Raw genomic sequence first — 25,931 nt, forward strand, 5'->3', positions numbered from 1 at the left:
GTCTTCAGTGCTGGTAAGTCAGGTAAACCCTAAATAGTTAACAGCAATCTTTCGTTTCTTCCTTTTAAGTCTTTAACTAAAAGAATTGTTTAAGATGTAAACCTAGCCAAAAGTTTATCATTTTATTAATAATTCGGATCCTAATTATTTCATCAGAAAATCCTACAAATATTGTCAGCTTACAGTGTAGTGAGATAATTCCTGTAGGTTATGGGGTATAATTCAGGATTTAACTAATGTTTCTGCTATTTTCTCACTTTTCCTTTTGATGGTGCGGAAAGAGAAAAAAGGAAAACGGGGCTCAGGCCATTCAACGCCTTCTCCAAGGGGTCTGATTTGCTGAGACACCAGCTTCACCTTCTTAACAAGGTTATTTCTGACAGCATGTGTAGATAAACATTTAGCAACAATTTAAAACAAAATCATGTAAATCAGCTTGGTTTTGCAACACAAAGGAATTCGTATTTTTAACATGGTAGAAGAGAATTTTCAGAAATGTATGTAGTCTTTTCTGTTTGGGTGGTAAAATTAATGCTTGTTTCCCTGAGGAATGTGGAAAATAATCAGATTTTAGGGGTTTAAATAACATTTTTTAAATTGTAAATGGGATTTTTTTATTCACCCAGGCACCTAATTACAACAAGCATGCACATTTTCGTGCATTCAAGAATGGAAAATGAGAATAGCAGCATTCTTCTGGTGGGTTTTGCTCCATTTAAAGACATGAAATGAACTGCAGCCAGGAAGGTGGTAGATGCTATAATAAGCCAACTTTGAGTCCACACCCCGTCTCTTCATGGTTTAGCCTTAATAAAATAAGTGCAAGGTGGCTTTCATCTTCAGGTGGAGTGAAGCCTTTTAAACAAGGCCTCACAGATGCAGCTTTTCTACCTTAATGAAGCGGGTAGTGATTTTCCCACCATTATTACTTTATTTTGGTGATAATATGCTGCATATTCAAGTTTCTTACAGTTATTTTCACTCGAAATAGTTAACATTTTATGCTTCTTGTGATTTTCTTGGCTCCATTTTGTTTAGTTATTTAAGTAAGTTAACTCCCACTAGAAACAGTTCATCTTATGCCTTCAGAACTATTACATATTCTTAAAAAACAAAGTTGCTTGTTACTTGTTCTTTGTGTTTTAGGTGCAGTTGAGTGGAAGATGATGACAACCAGAAGACATGAGCTAAGGTTTCTGTCCTATAAAAGATTTAAAAAAAAAAAAGAATCCTCCATTTAATTTTTGTCTAATTTTTTAGTTTCAGCATTATGATTTGGGTTTCATTAATGTTTGGTACTTAGAGTAGTGGTGCTATTGTGGTGTTCATCTGTAAAGTGCTTGTTTTATCATCCTTCCTGCCTCTCCTCCCTGTTTCCTCCCCTGACAAAAAAACAGTGGTCAAATGTAGTGATGGAAAAGATTCTTGGATGGTGAGGTTCCACATAACATGGTTGTCAAAATTGGTGCCTAAGGATTATTAGAAAAACAGCAACCACCTAAACAGCATACATGGAAAAGTAGTCTTTAGGTTGCTTATCTTCTTGGTAGATGCAAAAGAATAGAAACTGGAGCTCTAAGAACACTGCTCGGCTCCTTTAATACTTTATTCTCCAACTTCCCCTTTAGTAACTTGTTTTAACAAGTGCTCCAGCCATGGTCTCAAAATAGGCAAAATATTTGGAGCCATTGTCGGTTTTTCTTCTTACAGGAAATAAGTAATACACTAGATCTTTGATATCCCCAAATTTAGCATTCCTAGGTTTATCTACTTGAAAGGAACCCTGTAGACGATCTTTATATACATATACATGATTCTCTTGGAATTTGTAATTTTGCTGAGGTAGAAATTTGGAACTGAGCAAGCTCTCTGTGAAATTGCGGTCATTTAGCGAATGATCCCTAACAAACCTGCATTTGTGTTCAGAGTAGCTGTATAGTTTTCACATACAACTGTCTCGTGAATTTTTTGCCTTATGACACCTCATGGCAAAAATGACATCCAGTGATTGTCAGATGTGAGGGTTCCTAAGTCTTGGGACATCGTTCTCATCTTAAGATGTCATAATTCTCTCTACAGTTCAGATGTAGAAAACAAACATCTAGACACTGTTCTCTAGCTAGAACTTACTCTCGAAGGTTGTCAGAAATTAGGTTGGAATTTCGAGGTTCTAAAGGGAAGGGAGCATCTTGTCATAAATTTTCAGATACTTCCAGGATTTGTATTCACCTGCACTCCCTTTATAATAGCATCCTCTTTCTTTATTCCCCAGTGCATAGCTTGTTCCACTCGACTTCTTTCTATCAAAATAATTGTTTTAAAATAATATGAGTTTTTTTTCTTTGCCATTATAATTACAACTTTTTTCCCTAACTAAAAGAAATACTCAGGACATTTTTACAATATGAAAAAATTATATAATGTTTTATGGTATGTGGTAGAGGCAGTGAAATGTAATGTTCTAAGATTTTTTTCCATATTTGCATTCCTCCTACTGTGCTTTAGCTGTCCTTTATCATTTTGTAGCAGAACTCTAGCTGGCAAGGTATAAATAAAATCTCTGAAATGAAACAAAGGAATCACATAGCTTAAAATTCAGGCCAAGCAGTTAAGGAATGCTGTGTTAAATGTTAGAGATAGGAAAGAAACCAGATGTTCAAATGTGTGATTTCCTTCCATTAGTTATAATGATGTCATTAGAAATTGGGCTTCATAAAGTGTTTCTCTCTTCATGGTATACTAGTTTCAAGCACGTATGCAACATGAGTTCTATCATTCCAGCTGGAGTGCTCTCCTTAGAGAAATGTGCACTACAAATTCATTTGTGTTCTTCACACATCAGTAATGTACACTAAATTGACTTTTAAAATGTTTTCCAATTATTTTGATAGATATCATCATGGCATCTTTAATTTTTCTTCTCCTTCTATATGTAGGGTTAAGGGCCTGTTCTTCTGAAGAATCTTTCCATTTAGTGATCAAGATATGGAAGCTGAGCTCTGAAAATAATATGTACCCTAATGTTCATGATATCATTTGAATTGTAACGTGCATTTTAGCAGCAATGTTCCCAGTCAACTTCCTGGGAACTTAATAAAATATGCCGCTTGTTACCATGTTGTCTCGTGAGTTTTCCTTTGCTTGAGTTTGATATTTTACATTTAGTTTTAAGTTAAAAAACACCATTTCTTACCTGATGTTTCTTAGATGCTGTTTCACTGATGTTCATGGACATGCTTTGAAAAGTGTCCGTGCCCACATATAATTGGGAACTGCTGGGTTAAGCTTAAATATTTACTTTAAAAGATCTTAGAAGACATCTGCTGCTTCGTGAATCTCAGTGAAGGGGAGAGGTGTGGAGGGATCTTGACCAGCTGCGGGGCAGCGTCTGCCCTTCCCCAGACCTGCAGCTTGGGAGCAGCCAGTTTGGCGTGATCATCCTGACAAACATCAAAACGTTTTCTAAGCAACTAAGTACAGAACACACGTGAAAGGGTGTTCTGTTGATGTTCTTGTTACATATATTTCTGACTTGGTTTTCCCAGCAACAGAAACATAAGTAGTAGTGAGATAACTCCCTTTTCTGTGATGCTTTAAATTGGTTCATTGCTGATGAGGAGCCTGACAAATACTGGCCTCCTAGCCTCAGTCAACCCACTATTTTCTTCTCTTAAAGGATCTGTCTTCAGCTTTTAAAAACAGTGAATGAGATGCTTAAGAGGAACAGGGCGTTGTGTGAATCTCGAGCACGGCCAAGCAGGATTGGGGTAGGGAGGGACAGAGTGTCACTGTAGAGTATGGCCAACCCAGTTGTAGCTGCCTGCCACCAAATGGCCAGCAGAAGCTAGTTTGGTCAAGTCCTGGTTTTTATCACCAAAGAGGCCCAATGTCAGAGGCTCTGGATAGCCGCCTTGAAAAGGCCCTGGTTGTAGTTTTCTCCTTGGGCTGGCAGAGGATTAAGAGCTGCATGTTCATCTACCTAAAGTGACTGACTGAGAAGGCTTGTGAGATCCTGTGTTTGTTGGGGAAAGTGAAATACAGGGTGTACAGGGGCAGGAGGGGGTGGCTGCAAATTGTTTCAGGAGAAATATCTCTTTTTACATGCGCTTTCTCTTACTCATGGGGAAGTCAGAATCTACCTCAGTTAAGATCCAAAAAGGAGCTAAGAAAAAATACCAGTACTGGAGAGCTAAACATGGAAATTGATGAGCAAGCCAGGAGGCTGAGTTTAACTAAAATTTCCTGAATATAATTATGTTACGAACTTTGCCAAAAATTTTTTTCAAAAATAAGTGGTATAAGTTAGCTTCTAACAGGTCTGAAAAAATAGCCAAATTTGAATTTGTTTATAGTTAGTGCCCTGCCATCCAGTGGTGAGCTTTTCTACACCCAATTCACATGTATTGGCCAAGTCTTGTACCTCGCCATTCTACAAGATGAACTTGCAACGGCTACGTCGACTTCCTGCATACCACTTCTGACCTCATGCTGGGGACTCAGTTTACCTAGAAGAATCCCAGCAATGATACTTTTACTAAGTAATCGTGACATGTTAAAATTGTTAATCCCTTTGCCTCATAATTGAAATCAGCAATGCTAATACATTTTTTGAGTAATTCCATTTAACACAATTTTGGGCTCTAATTGGAAATTGTCTGGTAGGTGTTTCAGTAGCTCCTATTTTTAGGTCTAAGGGCATCCTAAGTAACTTGTCATGTTTCCAATAGGAAAGTTGGCCTTAATTTTCTCTAAGCCAATAAAAGCCCAAAATCACTTTTCCCCCCACATTCAAAGGGACCAAAACGATCCTTTAGTGCAGAGATCCTTTTCATGGAACCCCTGACAGACTGATCCTGTATTCCCTAAACCTCTAAAATGCTCCTCCCCACCTCCTGTGTCCCATCTCTCATGTCCATTCCACACTGGTCTTCAGAAAACCAGGCTTTGTGTCTGCATTACTTCATACCACGTCCCTGGCGCCTGGTGCATGCGTGGTACGTGCCTTGTAAGAAGGAAGACAACTTATGTAGAGAGTCGTTGCTCCAGTGGTGGCTACTTCAGTGCTGTGGCAGCTCATCCCCCTCACTCTGCCCCCTGCGTCATTTCTATTTTCCCCAATGTTTTCTGACTGTCAGGCACTGTACTCAGGATCCTCACATGATTATATGAGATTAAAGGTATTCCACCCTCCCTTACAAATGATGACAGTGAGGAACAGAGAGGTTAAGGAACCTGCCTGATGGGTTAGAGTTGTTGAGTGGCAGAGCCTGGGTTCAGATTCAGATAGTCTGGCTATGGAGCCAGTGCTTGTAACTGCCCTGTCGTGTATAACGCCCCTCAGTGATGGGTGAAGTCCATTCCGTGATCAAATACTCCGAAGGGTCTCTACCAGATGCCAGGCAGTGATTGTCCAGGATACAGTCAGTGGTGAGCAAAGCAGTCGTGTGCCTTCCTGAAGGTTTTATGAGTAGAAAGTACATTATTACAGCCCTAAAGGTGAGGGTATAAAACCCAAACAGGTAAAGCAGAGATGAGAATGAGCACAAAGGGCTGGGAAAAAAGGTTCAAGACCCGCTAGAATTCTAAGAGTGACAGTAAAGATAGTAGAAGGCAGGGGAAACGAGAAAGATGACTGCAAGTTGGAACTGAGTGGAAACGTTAAGTCCACTTTTTGTTATAATTGTCTGAAAGGGATGTTACACTACTTTGGATAGTGACACCAATTGTATGAGATTTAGGTAAAATTCTGTGGGATCCTGAACAGTTTATTTTCCATTGCTGTGTTCATATGGTTCCAGAAAATTCTTCAAAATTAACCTGAAAACTAAGCATACTCTCTTTGACCCTTGCCTCTAAGAAAACTATTTGAGCCTTATTGTTTTACTAAAGATAGGTTAGAGGAAACAAGCTACAGTAGCGGTCTTCAACATTTATTTGAATTGTCGTTCATCTTGCCCATCCCTAATTCAAATATTCCATCTTATTTGGGGGGATGATAAAATTTGGTATCAACCGCCTTTGTGTGGGGAGGTGAGGGCAGGCAGAGGCTTTTTGCTTTTCATTTTTACCTTTGGGTAATATTTGAAGTTTTCACTGTGTTTTTTTTTTAATGTTTAAGAAAAACGAGAGACCGGCCCCGTGGCACAGCGGTTGAGTTTGCATGTTCTGCTTCTCTGCGGCCCAGGGTTCCCCTAGTTTGGACCCCGGGTACGGACATGGCACCACTTGGCAAAAGCCGTGCTGTGGTAGGCGTCCCACGTATAAAAAAAGTGGAGGAAGATGAGCATGGATGTTAGCTGAGGGACAGTCTTTCTCAGCAAAAAGAGGAGGATTGGCAGTAGTTAGCTCAGGGCTAATCTTCCTCAAAAAAAAGAAAAGAAATGAAAAGAAAAATGAATTCGAATTTACCAACCAGCCACTAAAACCAAAGCACACTACCCTGCCCCCCCGCACCCCTAAAATATCCAAACTCCCATCTAGGCACGTTACATTAAGTTTTCCCTTTACAATGCTCTTCAAAGTGTGATCCAAGAACCACCTGTATTAAAATCACCTGGGATGTTCGCTTATAATGTAGGTCCCTGGGCCCCACTCCCGAAGATTGTTTCCATAGGCCTGCAATAGGGCCCAGGACTCCACTTGTTTGTTTCCCTGATTCTTACGTGCAGTAAGTGTGTCAATCATGTAGTTTCCCTTTCCACCAGTTAATGACGTAAGCTCTAGCTGCCTGAGTTTCAATAAACAGGAGTTAAGACTTTTCCTTAAGAGCCTTGGGGAAAATTCTATTAACGTGAGAGTTTGGATGCTCTGCGGACAGTGACCTTTTCTCATTTTTCCTTTGACATTTAAAAACTATTGGATCCAAGAGGAAGAGGGCTGTTTCATGTCTAAACCTGTAGTTGGGCCCCAAAGAGACTGATCTTGCTGTCACGTGTATGACAAAGGGCCTGGGACAGGGGAACTTTCTAGGGATTCCTAGGAGGACCGAGAGGGTCTTATGTATTAGTTTAACCAAACAGCAACTTCTTTAGCTTTTAATGGCCAAGCAAATAAATACCCAAAGGACAGATCAAAATGATAGACAAAGGAGATTTGTGGAGGTGGGAAGGGAAAGAAAAAAAGGTACCAGAGTGGGAAGAACTGAAAAAAAGTCACTGCTAGCGGTAACTGCATTCTTAGGACTGTATGATAGGACACGTAAAAGAGTAGCTACAAGCAGCAGGAAGTCGATTGTACCATTCACTGAGGATAGCGCTGTACTGGGAAAACAATCACGACAGAAGAACAATCTTTGGAATAGACTAGTTTACTAAGTAAAACATTTCTTTGAAACATAACATGCAAAAGATTCTCAAATATGTTAGTATGGAAGCCCTGGATTTGTATTACACGTCTCAGCAGAGACTGTCACAAGCCCTATTCCATATCACATCGAAGACTGTGTGTGTGTGTGTGTGTGTGTGTTTAATATCTGTATCTTGGAATGATGAAGCGTATTTCAGCCGGGCTTCTTGGACTAGATTTGCTCACATTGAAAGAACAGTTATTTTTGATCAATGAGTGAGCACTTACCCTTAGCCATAAACGAAGATGATAAACAGTTTAGCTTCTGAATGTAGAATGGTCTGTTCAACACTATGTTTTTTCGGTAAAGTTTCTTTTTGGTCCTTGGTACCTTAATTTCTTCCCTCTGATTTTCAGGAAAAGACAGAGGAATAGGTGAAATTGGTATTGGAGACTTAGGTGGCAGACATCTCGTTGAGACCATTTTAACCAGTAATTGAGTTGTTTGGGTAGTAGTAGGCTTGGTGGAGAGTTCTTGGCATGGATTTAAAATGGAGATTTTGGGATTCTTAAAGTCATCATAAGTTGCAATCAATTGTTTTGTGGTGGTTGAACTTTTTAGAGACGGTGATCTAGAATTCCATTTATATTTGCCAGCATTGCTGCAATTCCATTTTGAAGCATTTTGTTCAAGCTTACAAGAACCAGCATTGTTTTTTCTTTTTTCTTGACTTTTATCTACACAAGTTGTCTGAAGACTCAGAGAGTCAGCAAGTTTTGGCTGTCTCATTTTGGGTATAGCTTTAGAGGAAGAGGGTCGTTCAGTAACTGCTGGAGTACAGGAGGCTGTTTGTAGTCTTGGCCTCTCTCTTTGTATAGTCATATGTTGTAATCTTTCCATTTCCAGTAAACGAGTTATCAAATGTTCAATAGAGCTTTCTGGAGGCTCCACTGTTGCTTTCCAATTTTCAGATTTTGAGAGCGCTAATTTGTGCAAGTCCAGAGTACTGAAAGGAGGAGGGAGAAAATCAGGATATGGAAATACTTCACTCGGTTCCTCTGTGAAAGATTCTTCAACATTTTCTATTGTTTCTGGCTTTAAGTTCAGGTCCATCTTTTTAAAATAGCTAAGTAAAGTATCATTTGCTTTTTCACTTTCTGACAAATCACTTTCATCTGTTAAATTTTCTTCCACACTGCTGTTTCCGTATTTTAAATTCCAATTTGGAGCAGATAAAGTTTCACCATTGTTGTTTTCTATAGTTGAACATAAATTAACAGGAGGCTCATTTCTGTCCTTAAAAAAGTCTCCGTCAGCATACGGCCAGCAGAGACCTAATGGCATCTGCAGTCCAGGGTAAGAACCAACTTGCTTATCAGCTGAAGCACTTGCTAGTGAGTGGTTCAGAGTGAAGAGGCTTGTGGGATTACTGGGTATATCAGAGCCAGTTTCCACTGAAGAGTTTTTGAAATCCCTTAAAAAAAGTGATTTAATTAATGAATGGTTTGTTGACTAGAATTAAAATGCTATTAAAATGATAATGAATAGTAATCTTTATCAAAGACTGGTTACTGTTTAGTTCCCAATGGCATATATATATCTATCTGTAACAGAAATATGTTCATTTCCAAATATGTTCTAATTATATACAACTATATACATTTTTTTAAAGTATAGATTAAAATATTAACTAGGTGGGGGCTGGCCCAGTGGCATAGTGGTTAAGTTCACACATCTGACTTCTCGGCAGCCCAGGGTTCATGGTTTGGATCCCGGGTGCAGACATGGCACCGCTTGGCAGAAGCCATGCTGTGGTAGGTGTCCTATGTATAAAGTAGAGGAAGATGGGCACGGATGTTAGCTCAGGGACAGTCTTCCTCAGCAAAAAGAGAAGGATTGGCAGTAGTTAGCTAAGGGCTAATCTTCCTCAAAAAAACAAAATAAAATATTAACTAGGTATCCCATTATGCATGGACAGGTGACTAGATCATAATTAGCCACATTATGGCTAACTGTGGCTATGAATGGCCACTAGGTTAAAAGTGGCTTATTACATCTATTTGTCTATGAATATATTATACATGCAATTATGACGTCTGAAAAGGAGGCTATCCAACTCCAACTGAAATTATAGTGAAATGTTTGTTGACTCAGAATTAGATAGAAGGAAACTCTTAAAGAATGTAGTTAGGTTACTTAATAAAGGCTTCTACTTTAGCCATTGTGATTTTTTAAAAGTATTCTAACAAAAAAGAAAAACAATGTCTATAAAGCAAAAATTATCCCAGATAGAGTGCATAGTAATTTTCATCTAATGGTGCTCTTTTATTTTAGGAGTAATACTTCTAAGTATTATATTAAAATAAAAACTTCAAAAAAGCCAGGCCATAGAAAACCGAGTTTACAGTTCGTTTTTTTAAAAAGCCTACTAGAAATAGTGACATTGAAAGATTTGATGCATTGACATATATATAGTCTCATTATCTTTTTGCTTCTTTTAAAGCCAGTTTACATTAAAGATAACAAAGTAATCTTGAAGGACTTTGAAAAATACTTTAATTTCTAGAGAAAATGGTAAAAATGTATTCATTTAGCTAAATATTAGGTATAATGACTTGAAAAACCATAGGAAAGTCACTGTAAATCTACAAGTGATAACAGCCACAATCCATGTAGTCTAGTGAAGAGCAGGGAGACGACCTGGGTTTGAACCCATTTGCCACAGTGAGCAAAATGGAAATAATATCTTCCTCGGAGGTGCACTGAGAAGCAAGACAATTACATGAATCTACTTTGTAGAATGGTCAACACTAAATGAAAGTTATCATTTATTCTCTTTACTTGTTGACAGTATATTGAGGAGAAAAATCTCTAATAAAATATTTCATTGATACCACGCTTCCAACTCTGTAACATGATTAGGCCTTCCCAATATTAATAGCAAATACCTATCAAACACATTGTTCTGTTTAGTCCTCATAAACCCCATGAGACAGGCACTTTTATTTTCTACCTTTTATGGATAAGGAAACTGAGGCACAGAGTGGTTAAGGTCATGCATCTAGTAAGTGGTGGAGCTGGGAGTTAAATCCAGGTAGTGGGATCCCATGTCCATAATCCTAGCCACTGCCCTCTCCTGACTCATTCATGTTAGCTGTCTGTCAGCATGATAAAATCCAGTGCCCTTCACTGATCGCTTGCCTTGGAATCCCGTTCCCAGCTGAGTTCCTTCTAGTACTCTTTCCTGTCCCCATCAGCTCCGACATTCCCTTAGGACATGAATCACCACAGTCCCCTCAGCACTGCTCGGTTTCCCCCCTTGAATTTCAGCCTTAGGTGAGTTTTATCCTGAGCCTCACAAAAACTGACCCTCTGACGAGGAGATAGCTGCTATCAAGTGAGCCACCCTATTGTCAAAACTGGGTACAAAAGAATGGCATAGAGCTCAAGGTCTCCATTAAATATAAAATTTCTGTAAAAGGGACACATAACAGTGAGTAACAAATGCTAATTTCCAAATAACAGAAACATGAGTTTCTAGGAAGCATTCCAGTTGGTCCTAATGCACACTAAAGTTTAAGAACCAAAAATTAAGGGAGTGATGTCAGCATCATGGCGGAGTGAACTTGCCTGGGACTCTCTCCCCTGCAACATACAACAAAAAGGGGCATCCATACTCTGACAAAGGACATCCTAACACAACACAAAAACATCAGAAAGGCACACAGCCATACAATGGAGGGCGGAGAGGCTGGAGCCCCTCCTTGGAGAAGCTGGAATAGGGTAAGAGAGAACTTCCCTCCCTCTCCTAAAGACTGCAATCATGAAGATGGGAAGATCCATGAGGGAAGGAGTAGGGGAAGGGATGCGTGTTCACAGAATCACCAAGGACTCCTTAGGGCCCTCATAGAATAGAAGGTAGCCCTCTAATGGGGCGAAAGCTTTTGTGGGGTGGGAGGTGACCACATCATGCCAAGACCCCAGGAGACCAGACAGCCAGAGCAGAGTGAGAAAGCCTGGAGTGCATGCAGGAGATAGTGCCATTCCGCCAACCCACCCACCGCCAGCTCCACTGCCTAGGATCTCGGCTGAAGGCAGAGGGCTCAGAATACGCGGCTCTTGACCCCGACGCAGTGATGACAGGTGCTAACTACAACCAAATAATATCAGGATGCATAAGATCCAACCCACTTCCTCTAGCAATATCAGACACTACATCAAATCTTCAGACCACAGAGAAAACAACAAGCACCTAGAATTCAGTCCTGAGGACACAGATATATGTAATCTAAATGACAATGATTCAAAGTAGCTATCATCAAAAAACTCAACAAGGTAAAAGAGAATGTAGAGAAACAATTCAACGAGTTCAGGAGCTGCTTCACAAAATAGACTGAAACTATAAAGAAGAATCAATCAGAAATATTAGAGATGAAAGACACAATGGAAGAGATAAAACAAAATATGGATTCCCTGAACACTCGAGTGGACAGCATAGAGGAGAGGATCAGCACAATCAAAGATAGACATGTTGAAATGCTCCAGGCAGAGGAGGAAAAAGAACTAAGACTAAAAAGAAATGAAGAAAGTCTCCAAGAAATATCCGACTCAATGAGGAAATGCAACATAAGAATTATAGGTATCCAAGAAGGTGAAGAGAAGGAGAATGGAGCAGAAAGCATGTTCAAAGAAATAATAGCAGAGAACTTCCCAAAACTAGGGAAAGAGAGGTAAATCTGTATGGAAGAGGCTTCCAGATCTCCTATATCTGTCAATGTAAAAAGACCTTCTGAAAGGCAGACAGTAGTAAAACTGGCAAAAATGAATGACAAAGAAAGAATACTCAGGGCAGCAAGGCAGAAGAAAATAACCTACAAAGGAACCCCTATCAGGCTTTCAGCAGATTCCTCTGTAGAAACCTTATTAGCTAGGAGAGAATGGAACGACATATCTTTCAAGGACAAAAATCTTCAGCCAAGAATACTCTATCCAGCAAAAATATCCTACAGATATAAGGGAGAGATAAAACCTTTCCCAGACAAACAAAAGCTAAGGGACTTCATAGCCACAAGACCCCCCCACTGCAAGAGATCTTCAACAAGGCCCTCATACCTGGGGCAAAAAAAAAAGGGAGAAAGGGGTCAAAAAACACAGAGTAAGGAGATAAATAAGTAGACAGAATCAGAATAGGATAGCAAATACTCAAGTATAGCATTAAGCTCAAGGGGAGGAAAACACCAAAAACAAAGATAATCTGTCATTTTAACCACAAACGCAAACACAAGATGGAATAAGATATGAGAAAAACAACTCAGGAGGGGAGGAGGAAAAGGACTGAATTGGTTTAGACTGAGTAAATAAGAGGCCATCAGAAAATGGACTATGTTATACACGAGATTCTGAATACAAACCTCAGGGTAACCACTAAACAAAAAAGCAGAACAGAGACACAAATAATAAATAAGGAGAAAACAAAGAAACACATCATAAAAAACTACATAATTCAATGGGTACACCAAAACACACAGGACGAGGAACAAAGGAAATGCAGGAAAACCAGAAAACAAGTGATAAAATGACAGCATTAAGCCCTCACACATCAATAATCATCCTAAACGTAAATGGATGGACATCTCCAATAAAGAGACACAGAGTGGCGAGATGGATTAAGGAACATGACCCAACAATTTGCTGACTCTAGGAAACACACCTCAGCTCCAATGACAAACACAGGTTCAGAGTGAAGGGGTGGAAGACGATACTCCAAGCTAATGACAAACAAAAGAAATAAGGTGTTGCAATACTTATATCAGACAAAGTAGTCTTCAAGATAAGACAGGTAAAGACAGACAAAGAGGGGAAGTATATAATGAGCAAAGGCTCACTCAATCAAGAAGAAATAACACTTATAAATATCTCTGCACCCAACACAGGAGCACCAAAGTTCATAAAGCAACTATTAACACACCTAAAAGAAGATACTAATAGCAACACAATAATAGTAGGGGACCTCAACACTCCACTCACATCAATGGATATATCACCCAGACAGAAAATCAACAAGGAAACAGTGGAATTAAACAAAAAGCTAAACCAGCTGGACTTAATAGACATATATAGAACACTCCATCCAAAAACAGCAGAATACACATTCTTCTCAAGTGCACACAGAACAATTCTCAAGGATAGACTATGCTTCAATAAATTTAAGAAGACTGAAATAATAACAAGCATCTTTTCCAATCACAATGCTATAAACCTACAAATTAATTACAAGAAAAAAACTGAGAAAGGGACAAAGAAGTGGAGACTAAACAACATGGTATTGAACAAGGAATGGATCATTCAAGAAATTAAAGGAGAAATCAAAAAATATCTGGAGACAAGTGAAAATGAAAACATACCATACCAACTCATATGGGATGCAGCAAAAGCTGTGTTAAGAGAGAAATTCAGATGATCTTGGGGGTGACGTCAGCCACATGGTGGCATGAGCTCACCCGGGACTCTCTCCTCTCCAAATTAAAATGAAAAAGAGCAACTGCTTTCCAACCAAAGAAAAAATCCTAATAACAGAAATCATCAGAGACGCACAGCAGCCAAACACCGGAAGGCGGAGAGGCTGGAGCCACCCTGGGAGGAGCTGGAACGGGATAGGAGAGAACTTCGCTCCCTACCCTAGAGACTGGGATTGCTGCCGTGGGTGCTGGAGGGAGCGGGGGAGGGGCCGCAGGGCCACGGGATCATCCAGGACTCCCACCGCTGGTGCAGTGGAAAGCCTCTAATGGGGGAAAGCTATCACGTGGGGGAACCCCAGAAAGCCAGGGCCCCAGGAGACCAGAAAGTGAGAGCCGATCCAATCCAGCGCAGCAGTAGTGAAAGTGCCCCTCCTCCCTCAACCCATGATGCACACCGCTATCATGGCTTAAGTTGGAGTGCTCAGAACACAAGGCTCTTGACCCCCCATCTAGTGGCAACAGGCTGTAACTGCAACCGAATAATAGCATCATGCGCAAAAACCGCTCCTCCACCATCCACCAATTTATAAAAGCTCCAGTCCAAAAGGAAAACAATGAAAATACAGAAGTAGGTCCTGAGGGCTTGAAAATGGGTAAACTAAGTGAAGATGAGTTCAAAATAGCTATCATCAAAATATTCAATGAGGTAAAGGGAACAATAGAGAAACAAGTCAACGAGTTCTGGAGTTACTTCACAAAAGAGATTGAAATTATAAAAAAGAATCAATTAGAAATACTAGAGATGAAAAATACAATGGATCAGATAAAACAGAATACGGAGTCCCTGAATGCCTGCGTAGACACCATAGAGGAGAAAATTAGCATAATGCAAGATAGACAGGCTGAATGGCTCCAGACAGAGGAAGAAAGAGAACTAAGAATTAAAAACCTGAAGAAAATCTCAGAGAAATATCTGACTCAATGAGAAAATGCAACTTAAGAATCATCGGAATTCCTGTGGGCGTTGAAAAGGAAAATGCAGCAGAAATTGTGCTCAACGAAATAATAGAAGAGAAATTCCCAAATCTAGGGATTGAGAGAGAAATGTGTGTTGAGGAAGCTTTCAGATGTCCTAGATTTGTCAATGTAAAAAGACCTACTGCAAGGCATATAGTAGTAAAAATGGCAAAAATGAATGACAAAGAAAGAATACTCAGGGCAGCAAGGCAGAAGAAAATAACCTACAAAGGAACCCCCATCAGACTTTCAGCAGATTTCTCTACAGAAACCTTACAAGCTAGGAGAGATTGGAGTGACATATTCAAAACTTTAAAGGATAAAAATCTACAGCCAAGAATACTCTACCCAGCAAAAATATCCTTCAGATATGAGGGAGAAATTAAATCTTTTCCAGACAAACAAAAGTTAAGGGACTTTGTAGTCACAAGACCTCCACTACAAGAAATCCTCAAGAAGGCTCTCACACCTGAAAAAAGAAAAAAACGGAGTAAGGGGTCATAAAACACAAAGTAGGGAGACAAATAGATAGACACTGAATAGGACAGCAAATATTCAACTACAGCATTAGGATAAAGGGAAGGAAATCACCAAAGCAAAGACAATCTTATCACCCTAACCACAAACTCACAACACAAGTTGGAATAAGAGGAGGAAAGGGACTGAAACAGTTTAGGCTAAGCAAGTGAGACACCACCAGAAAATGGACTATGTTATACACGAGATTCTGAATACAAACTTCAGGGTAGCCACTAAACTGAAAAACAGAACTAAGACACAAAACATAAATAAGGAAAAACCTAAGAAACCCAGCATAAGAAATTACAGAAGTCAAGGGGTAGGCTAAAACACACAGGACTAGAAACAAAGGAAACACAGGAAAACCAGAAAACGAGCAACAGAATGACAGCATTAAGCCCTCGTACGTCAATACTCACCCTCAATGTAAATGGACTGAACTCTCCAATAAAAAGACACAGAGTGGCAAAATGGATTAAAGAACAAGATCCAACAATTTGTTGCCTCCAGGAAACACATCTCAGCTCCAAGGACAAACAGAGGCTCAGAGTGAAGGGGTGGAAGACAATACTCCAAGTTAATAGCAAACAAAAGAAAGCAGGTGTCACAATACTTATATCAGACAAAACAGACTTCAAGATAAGGCAGGTAAAGAGAGACATAGAGGGCCAATATATAATGATCAAAGGGACACTTCATCAAGAAGAAACAACGCTTATAAATATCTATGCACCCAACACAGGAGCACCAAAGTTCATACAGCAACTATCAACACACCTAAAAGAAGATATCAAAAATAACACAATAATAGCAGGGGTCCTGAACACCCACTCACATCAATGGACAGATCATCCAGACAGAAAATCAACAAAGAAACAATGGAGCTAAACGAAAAGCTAAAACAGTTGTAGTTAATAGAAATATATAGAACACTCCATCCAAAAACAGCAGAATACACATTCTGCTGAAGTACGCATGCAACATTCTCAAGGATAGACCATTTGTTGGGAAACAAGGCAAACCTCTACAAATTTAAAACAATTGAAATAATAACAAGCATCTTCTCCAATCATAATGCTATAAAGCTAGAAATTAATTACAAGAAAAAAGATGAGAAAGGCACAAGGATGTGAGGACTAAGCAATATGCTATTGAACAAGCAATGGATCATTGAAGAAATTAAAGAAGGAATCAAAAGAAAACCTGGAGACAAATGAAAATGATAACATGTCATACCAACTCATATAGGATGCAGCAAAAGCTGTATTAAGAGGAAAATTCATCACAATTCAGGCACATCTTAACAAACAAGAAAAATCCCAAATCAGCAATCTTAAACTACACCTGAATTAGAGAAAGAAGAACAAACAAAGCCCAAAGTCACCAGAAGGAGAGAAATAATAAAAATCAAAACAGAAATAAATGCTATTGAAACAAAAAAGGCAGCAGAAAGGATCAATGAAACAAAGAGCTGGTTCTTTGAGAAGATAAATAAAATTGACAAACCCTTAGCCAGACGTACAAAGAAAAAAGGAGAGAAAGCTCAAATAAACAAAATCAGAAATGAAAGAGGAGTAATAACAACAGACTCTGCAGAAATACAATGGATTATAAGAGAATACTACGAAAAACCATATGCCAGCAAAATGGCTAACCTAGAGGAAATGGATAAATTCTTGGACTCCTACAATCTCCCAAAGCTCAGTCAAGAAGAAGCAGACAATTTGAACAGACCAATCACAGGGAAAGAGATTGAAACAGCCATCAAAAGCATCCCAAAGAATAAAACCCCAGGACCAGAAGACTTCCCTGGGGAATTCTACACAAACTTTCAGAGAGGATTTAATACCTATTCTTTTCAAGCTATTCCAAAAAATTAGCGAAGATGGAACACTTCCTAACACATTCTACGAGGCCAACATCACGCTGATACAAAAGCCTCACAAGGACAGCATGAAAAAGGAGAACTACAGGCCAGTATCGCTGATGAACATAGATGCAAAAATCCTCAACAAAATGTTGGCAACCCAAATACAGCAATTCATCAAAAGGATCATACATCATGATCAAGTGGGATTCATACCAGGGACACAGGGACGGTTCAACATCCGCAAATCAATCAACGTGATCCACCACATCAACAAACTGAGGAATAAAAACCACATGATCATCTCAATAGATGCAGAGAAAGCATTTGACAAGATCCAACAGCCATTTATGATAAAAACTCTGAACAAAATGGGCATAGAAGGAAACTACCTCAACATAATAAAAGCCATATATGACAAACCCACAGCCAACATCATACTCAATGGGCAAAAACTGAGTGCCATCCCCCTGGAAACAGGAAGGAGACAAAGATGCCCTCTATAACCACTCTTATTTAACATAGTACTGGAGGTCCTGGCCAGAGCAATCAGGCAAGAAAAAGGAATAAAAAGAATCCAAATAGGGAGGGGAGAAGTGAAATTCTCGCTGTTTGCAGACGACATGATCTTATATATAGAAAACCCCAAAGAATCCATTGGAAAACTTTTAGGAGTAATCAACAACTACAGCAAAGTTGCAGGGTATAAAACCAATTTACACAAATCAGTAGCATTTCTATACTCTAATAATGAACTAACAGAAAAAGAACTCAAGAACACAATACCATTCGCAATCACAACAAAAAGAATAAAATACCTTGGGATGAATTTAACTAAAGAGTGAAAGACCTATACAATGAAAATTACAAGGCTTTTCTGAAAGAAATGTATGATGACATAAAGAGATGGAAAGACATTCCATGCACATGGATTGGAAGAATAAACATAGTTAAAATGTCCACTCTACCTAAAGCACTCTACAGATTCAACGCCATCCCAATCAGAATCCCAATGACATTCTTTACAGAAATAGAACAAAGAATCCTAAAATTCATATGAGGCAACAAAAGACCCCGAATTGCTAAAGCAATCCTAAGAAAAAAGAACACAGCTGGAGGCATCACAATCTCTGACTTCAAAACATACTACAAAGCTACAGTAATCAAAACAGCATGGTACTGGTACAAAAACCGGTGAACAGATCAATGGAACAGAATTGAAAGCCCAGAAATAAAACCACACATCTATGGACAGCTAATGTTCGACAAAGGAGCTGAGGGCCTACAATGGAGAAAAGAAAGTCTTTTCAACAAATGGTTCTGGGAGAACTGGAAAGCCACATGTAAAAGAATGAAAATTGACCATTCTTTTTCATCATTCACCAAAATAAACTCAAAATGGATCAAAGACGTAAAGCTGCGACCTGAAACCATAAGGCTTCTAGAAGAAAATGTAGGCAGTACACTCTCTGACATCAGTATTAAAAGGATCTTTTTGGATGCCATGTCTTCTCAGACAATGGAAACAATAGAAAGAACAAACAAATGGGACTTCATCAGACTAAAGAGCTTCTTCAGGGCAAGGGAAAACAGGATTGAAACAAAAAAACAACCCACTAACTGGGAAAAATATTTGCAAGTAATACATCTGACAAAGGCTTAATATCCATAATATATAAAGAACTCACACAACTCAACAACAAAAAATTAAAGAACCCAATCAAAAAATGGGCAGGAGACATGAACAGACATTTCTCCAAAGAAGATATACGGATGGCCAATAGGCACATGAAAAGATGTTCATCATCGCTGATCATCAGGGAAATGCAAATCAAAACTACACTAAGATATCACCTTACACCCATTAGAATGACAAAAATAACTAAAACAAATAGTAACAAATGTTGGAGAGGTTGTGGAGAAAAAGGAACTCTCATACACTGAGGGTGGGAATGCAAACTGGTGCAGCCACTATGGAAAACAGTATGGAGATTCCTCAAAAAATTAAAAATAGAACTACCATAAGATCCAGCTATCCCACTACTAGGTATCTATCCAAAGATCTTGAAATCAGCAATTCCAAAAGTCCCATGCACCCCAATGTTCACTGCAGCATTATTTACAATAGCCAAGATGTGGAAGCAACCTAAGCACCCAGCAACAGACGAATGCATAAAGAAGATGTGGTATATATATACAATGGAATACTACTCAGCTGTAAAAAAGAACAAAATCGTCCCATTTGCAACAACATGGATGGACCTTGAGGGAATTATGTTAAGTAAAATAAGCCAGATAGAGAAGGACAATCTCTGTATGACTCCACTCATATGAGGAATTTAAACATGTAGACAAAGAGAACAGATTAGTGGCTACCAGGGGAAAGGGGGGGTGGGGGTGGGCACAAAGGGTGAAGGGGTGCACCTACAACACGACTGACAGACAACAATGTACAACTGAAATTTCACAAGATTGTAACCCATCATTAACTCAATAAAAATTTTTTTTAAAAAAAGAGGGAAATTCATCGCAATACAGGCTCACCTTAACAAACAAGAAAAATCCCAAATAAGCAATCTCAAGTTACACCTAGCTGAATTAGAAAAAGAAGAACAAACAAAGCCCAAAGTCACCAGGAGAGAAATAATAAAAATCAGAGCAGAAATAAATGCTACTGAAACAAAAAAGGCAGGAGAAAGGATCAATGAAACAAAGAGCTGGTTCTTTGAGAAGATAAATAAAATTGACAAACCCCCAGCCAGACTTACAAAGAACAAAAGAGAGAAAGCTCAGATAAACAAAATTAGAAATGACAGAGGAGAGATAACAACAGACACCACAGAAATACAACGGATTATAAGACAATACTATGAAAAACTATATGCCAACAAAATGGATAATCTAGAGGAAATGGATAAATTCTTAGACTCATACAACCTCTGAAAGCTGAATCAAGAAGAAACAGACAATCTGAATAGACCAATCACAAGGAAAGAGATTGAAACAGTAATCAAAGCATCCCAAAGAATAAACCCCCAGGACCAGAAGACTTCCCTGGGGAATTCTACCAAACATTCAGAGAAGATTTAATACCTATCCTTCTCAAGCTATTGCAAAAAATTAGGAAGATGGAACACTGCCTAACACATTTTATGAGGCCATCATCATCCTGATACCAAAGCCTGACAAAGACAACACAAAAAAGGAAAACTACAGGTCAATATCGCTGATGAACATAGATGCAAAAATCCTCAACAAAATGTTGGCAACCCAAATTCAGCAATTCATCAAAAGGATCATACATCATGATCAAGTGGGATTCACACCAGGGACACAGGGATGGTTCAACATCCGCAAATCAATCAACGTGATCCACCACATCAACAAACTGAGGAATAAAAACCACATGAGCATCTCAACAGATACAGAGAAAGCATTTGACAAGATCCAACAGCCATTTATGATAAAAAAAAAAAAAAACTCTTAACAAAATGGGGATAGAAGGAAATTATCTCAACATTAAAAAGCTATATATGATAAACACACAGCCAAGATCATACTCAATGGGCAAAAACTGAGTGCCATCCCCCTGAGAACAGGAACAAGACTTGGATGCCCACCATCACCACTCCTATTCAACATAGTACTGGAGGTTTTGGCTAGAGCAATTAGGCAAGAGAAAGGAATAAAAGGAATCCAAATAGGGAGTGAAGAAGTGAAACTCTCACTGTTTGCAGATGACATGATCTTATATATAGAAAACCCCAAAAAATCCAAGGGAAAACTATTGGAAATAATTAACAACCACAGTAAAGTTGCAGGGTACAAAATCAACTTACAAAAATCAGTTGTTTTTCTATACTCCAATAATGAACTTACAGAAAGAGAACTCAAGAATACAATTCCGTTTACAGTCGCAACTAAAAGACTAAAGTACCTAGGAATAAATTTAACCAAGGAGGTGAAGGACTTATACAATGAAAACTATAAGACATTACTGAGAGAAATTGATAATGACATAAAGAGATGGAAAGAGATTCTACGCACATGGATTAGAAGAATAAACATAGTTAAAATGTCCATACTACCCAAAGCAATCTACAGATTCAATGCAATCCCAATCAAAAGCCCAACGACATTCTTCACAGAAATAGAACAAAGAATCCTAAAATTCATATGGGGTAACCAAAGACCCCAAATTGTTAAAGCAATCCTGAGAAAAAAGAACAAAGCTGGAGATATCACAATCCCTGACTTCAAAATGTACTACAAAGCCATAGTGATCAAAACAGCGTGGTACTGGTACAAAAACAGGCACACAGATCAATGGAACAGAACTGAAAGCCCAGAAATAAAACTGCACATCTACAGACAGCTAATCTTCAACAAAGGTGCCAAGAACATACAATGGAGAAAAGACAGTCTCTTCAATGAATGGTGTTGGGAAAACTGGACAGCCACATGCAAAAGAATGAAGGTAGACCACTATCTCACACCATGCACAAAAATAAACTCAAAATGGATCAAAGACTTGAAGATAAGTCCTGAAACTATAAAACTTCTGGAAGATAATATTGGTAGTACACTCTTTGACATTGAACTAACAAGGATCATTTCGAATACCATGTCTTCTCAGACAAGGGAAACAAAGAAAAAATAAATATGTGGGAGTTCATCAGACTAAAGAGCTTCTGCAAGGCAAAAGAAACCAGCATCAAAACCAAGAGACAACCCGGGGTCGGCCTGGTGGCGCAGCAGTTTAAGTTCACAAGTTCCGATTCTCGGCAGCCCAGGGTTCACTGGTTCGGATCCCAGGTGCGGACATGGCACTGCTTGGCAAAAAGCCATGCTACGGTAGGCGTCCCATGTATAAAGTAGAGGAAGATGGGCACGGATGTTAGCTCAGGGACAGTCTTCCTCAGTTCAGGGCTCATGTTCCTCATAAAAAAACACAAAGAGACAACCCACCAATTGGAAGAAAATATTTGCAAATTATATATCTGACAAGGGGTTAATCTCCATAATATATAAGGAACTCACACAACTGAACAATAAGAAAACAAACAACCTGATCAAAAAATGGGCAGAGGATATGAACAGACATCTTTCCAAAGAAGATACAGAGATGGCCAATAAACACATGAAAAGATGCTCAACATCACTAATCATCAGGGAAATGCAAATCACAACTACACTAAGATACCACCTTACACCTGTTAAAGTGGCTATAATCACTAAGACTAAAAATAACAAACGTTGGAGAGGGTGTGGAAAGAAGGGAACCCTCACACACTGCTGGTGGGAATGCAAACTGGTGTAGCCACCATGGAAAATAGTATGGAGATTCCCTCAAAAAACTAAAAGTAGAAATACCATATGACCCAGCCATCCCACTGCTGAGTATCTATCCAAACAACTGGAAATCAGCAGTTCCAAAGCAACATATGTACCCCTATGTTCATCACAGAACTATTCACGATAGCCAAGGCTTGGAAGCAACCTAGATGCCCATCAAGGGACGAATGAATAAAGAAGATGCAGTATATATACACAATGGAATACTACTCAGCTAGAAAAAAGACAAATTCATCCCATTTGCAACAACATGGAAGGACCTGGAGGGAATTATGCTAAGCGAAATAAGCCAGACTGAGAAAGACAAACACCGTATCATTTCACTCATGTGTGGAGTATGAACAAACCCACAGACAAAGAGAACAGTTCAGCGGTTACCAGGGGAAGTGGGGTGGAGTGTGGGCACAGGGCGTGAAGGGAACACCTATGTGGGGACAGTCAAGAAATAGTGTACAGCTGAAATCTCACATTGATGTAAACTAGAATGAACTCAATAAAAAAAAAAGCTCTAAAAAAAAAAAAAGAACCAAAAGATAAGAATTCAAATCCAAGGAAGGTCTGAGAACCAATAGACTGTGGTGATTATGAGCATGAGCCAGGCTCCTTTTCATCCTGGTCCTACCATTCATTAATTGTATGACTTCGGGCGAGTTGCTTGTCACCCTGTGTCAACATCCTCAGCTGTAAAATAAGGATGGTGAGAATAGCACCCACCTTACACGAGTGTTTGTTGTGAGGGTTAAATGAGTCGGTACACGTACGGGATTAAAAGCCTGCCTGGCACATGGAGTATGACTTTCCTATCACAGATCCTTTCCCCTCAACAAGAGGCCAAACTATCCAGTGAAACCCTCACTGTAAGGGCACAGTAAACTCTTAATTTCCCCTAAACTGATTATCTCTGGTGTCTGCCAGCCACTTCCTATTTTAGGGTGAGTTTCTATAATTTCTCACTATTTGCACACAATACTCTTTTCTTCTGGTTCTTTCTTTGTCCTTGTATTTCAGAGGAGTATTTAACTGTATTCAGATTTACTTCATTAATTTAGGGCTTTTCAAAAATAAATCTCTCACCTGTTCTCCACAGTGCTGCCTTCCTTAAGAGGGTAACTCCATAACTGAAAAGTTCCTTGTCTACCACTCTGAGAACAGAAAAACCACAGACAACATTTTAGTAACCACATGCATTTTAAAAAAATAATCCTTTAAGAGTAGGATGAATAAAATCCCACCTGAGTTCTTTGGTGAGTGTGCTCTGACAAATTCAGATCTAGCATCAGTTGCTCTACTGGAATTTCCAAATGCTTCTAGAAAGCAGCAGCAGAATTTTAAACACAATGTATGTCTGTTCCCTACTCTTGTTCTAAGAATGTATAGTTCTTGTTTTAACCAAGAAATATATAGTTCTAGCCAAGAAATATGTAGCAAAGTCCTGTGACACTGCTTACATACAGACACACAGCATTTGTTTACTGCAGCAGGAATTAGTATAATCTGGTATAAATACCAACTAAACAGTGTCAACTAGTGAGCCTTGGATATCCTTTTCTCTATTTTACTAAGAGTTAAGTGTTTTATATTCTGATCAAAAAAGCTAAAGATTAATTTTCTCATTACTTCAAAACAAAATATTAACCATTTCAACTGCTTCAAGACATCTTAAGTGCTGAGCCCACTTCCCTTTTGGCAATGACTAGAAAACACCATATTCACTAAGAGTTTAATTTCCGCTTATAGTATTGTTATATTGAAAAAACAATTTAATACAATAGTAATTTAATGACCAATTTGCACCCCGGTAAAATAGTAAAGGCTTTGACTTGTTCGAAGATTTATACAGAAATTTAAAGTTTAACTTTGAGGGAAGAAATTTTTTTTACAGAACATACATATAATTTTAAAATGGCATTTTATGAATGAATTAAACATTTATCCTTACCTTGTTAATTTTGCCTGAAAGAATGTGTATAAAAAAATGACAATTAATAGTTACATAAAACTGATTATATTAAAAACAAATCCCCTTTACTCTGAGTGTTAATGAGACTCTAAGTAGGAATCCAAGTTTTCCTAGAGGCATCAATACACACGGAGGATGTCTTACCACCTGCTGGGCTGTCCCTTCCAGGTGGCAGGTTTCTATTCGCAGGAGCAGGTACTTCTGAATCCAAATGCCAGTAAGATAAGTTCTAAAACAACATTTGTTTCAGGATAAACTTAATGTTAGGAAAATTTTAAAAGCTCAAGTACATAACTTTCCACGTCCTTTGGGTAAAGGCTGACAAAAGGCACAAGCTTCCTGACCCCTCCCTCCTCTAAGGACACCATCGGCATTTCTGAGGAGCCAGCAATGTTCTCTTACCAAACCCTTATCAGCTAGATAACACCTATTAGTCAGGAAATGGAAAGGTGTTTACAGCAATTTATGGTTTCATTCTCATTTTATTAAAACTAACGGCACACAGGTTTTCAAAATTGATTTAAAAAATATAACAAAGTGTCCAGTTCAGTGTGTCCCTGGTACACAACGGCACATTCACCAAATTTCTGTATCTGAGGACTGTATCTGAAAGCCTATAAAATCTTTCCATCAACCAAAGAAAATTCACTGATCTCACATTATACACAACACTGACCAGCCCCACTACTCACTCTGGACTCCAGATGTTGAGAAACACTCAAGAAATATTCAAAAGAAAGCCAGAAAAAGAAGAGGAAAAGGTACAAATATCTCCTGAATATTTAAGTTCCAGACATTGTGCTGAGTGTTGTGGGGAAAAAAATGTGAGGAGTGTGTAAAAACTTACCCCGGAAAAGGGAAGGTGAAGGGGTGATTAGTTTATTAAAAAAGTAATTTTTTCGGAATGAATTCAGTGGTTTTCTATCTCAAACGAGAAAATCCTTTGTAGATTATACTCTAAGCAATGTACAAATGAAATTTTAGGCACTATTAGGTATCATCTCCCCACCGAGGAGGAAGAGGGAGAAATGAGCTTAAATACAATATGAGCATTTAATTGATCCACAAAGAAGTTATCTCCTGACACGAAGGATAGTTGAACATTGGAAAGCAGGCTGCAGATTATCTTTCTCTGGAGGTTTCTGAAAAATAACAATTCTCTGCTCTCGGAGATAACATGTATTGGGTCTAGGCTCCAGATGAGAACCACCTGGAGAGCTTTTTAAAAATAATAGTAGAAAAAAATACTCTAGATTCTGATTCAGTAGGACGAGTGTAAGGCCCAGTTATTTGTATTTTTAAAACCACCCTGACAGATTCTGAAGCTTCTTTCGGCTACATATGTAATCCTGCCGCACTAATGTACAAAGTACCACGTGAGAGAAATATCCTTAAATTAACGTGGTAAAGGGAAGCTGACGAAAACTGTGCTGTTGGGATCATACACAAAAACAGGGGGATCAAAGTGGC

The 25,931-nt window shown here is 38.8% G+C and overlaps 2 protein-coding genes across 33 annotated transcripts in view; one reads left to right on the forward strand and one right to left on the reverse strand.

Moving 5' to 3' along the window:
- PRP4K (pre-mRNA processing factor kinase PRP4K) overlaps nt 1-3,113 on the forward strand; it is a 38,301-nt gene extending 35,188 nt beyond the window's left edge. For 6 of the 27 annotated variants that reach the window (XR_548114.2, XR_011529881.1, XR_011529876.1 and 3 more), the window contains 3 exons: nt 282-369; nt 1,147-1,192; nt 2,937-3,113. The gene's annotated coding sequence lies outside the window, so the exon portion shown is untranslated. Of the gene's footprint in view, nt 1-281 lie in introns of all 27 variants that reach the window. The other 21 variants (XR_548112.2, XR_011529882.1, XR_011529868.1 and 18 more) reach the window with 6 other exon arrangements.
- FAM217A (family with sequence similarity 217 member A) overlaps nt 1-25,931 on the reverse strand; it is a 38,395-nt gene that overhangs the window by 4,076 nt on the left and 8,388 nt on the right. For 2 of the 6 annotated variants that reach the window (XM_070584998.1, XM_070585001.1), the window contains 4 exons: nt 24,592-24,690; nt 23,734-23,808; nt 23,576-23,643; nt 7,573-8,759 (listed from right to left, as the gene is read on the reverse strand). In XM_070584998.1, the coding sequence (XP_070441099.1) occupies nt 7,573-8,759; nt 23,576-23,643; nt 23,734-23,808; nt 24,592-24,690 (1,429 nt within the window). Of the gene's footprint in view, nt 1-7,290; nt 8,760-23,575; nt 23,644-23,733; nt 23,809-24,440; nt 24,455-24,591; nt 24,691-25,931 lie in introns of those variants that run through there. The other 4 variants (XM_070585000.1, XM_070585002.1, XM_070584999.1 and 1 more) reach the window with 3 other exon arrangements.

The sequence above is a fragment of the Equus przewalskii genome, chromosome 19 (assembly GCF_037783145.1).
Source record: "Equus przewalskii isolate Varuska chromosome 19, EquPr2, whole genome shotgun sequence".
Classification (NCBI taxonomy): domain Eukaryota; kingdom Metazoa; phylum Chordata; class Mammalia; order Perissodactyla; family Equidae; genus Equus; species Equus przewalskii.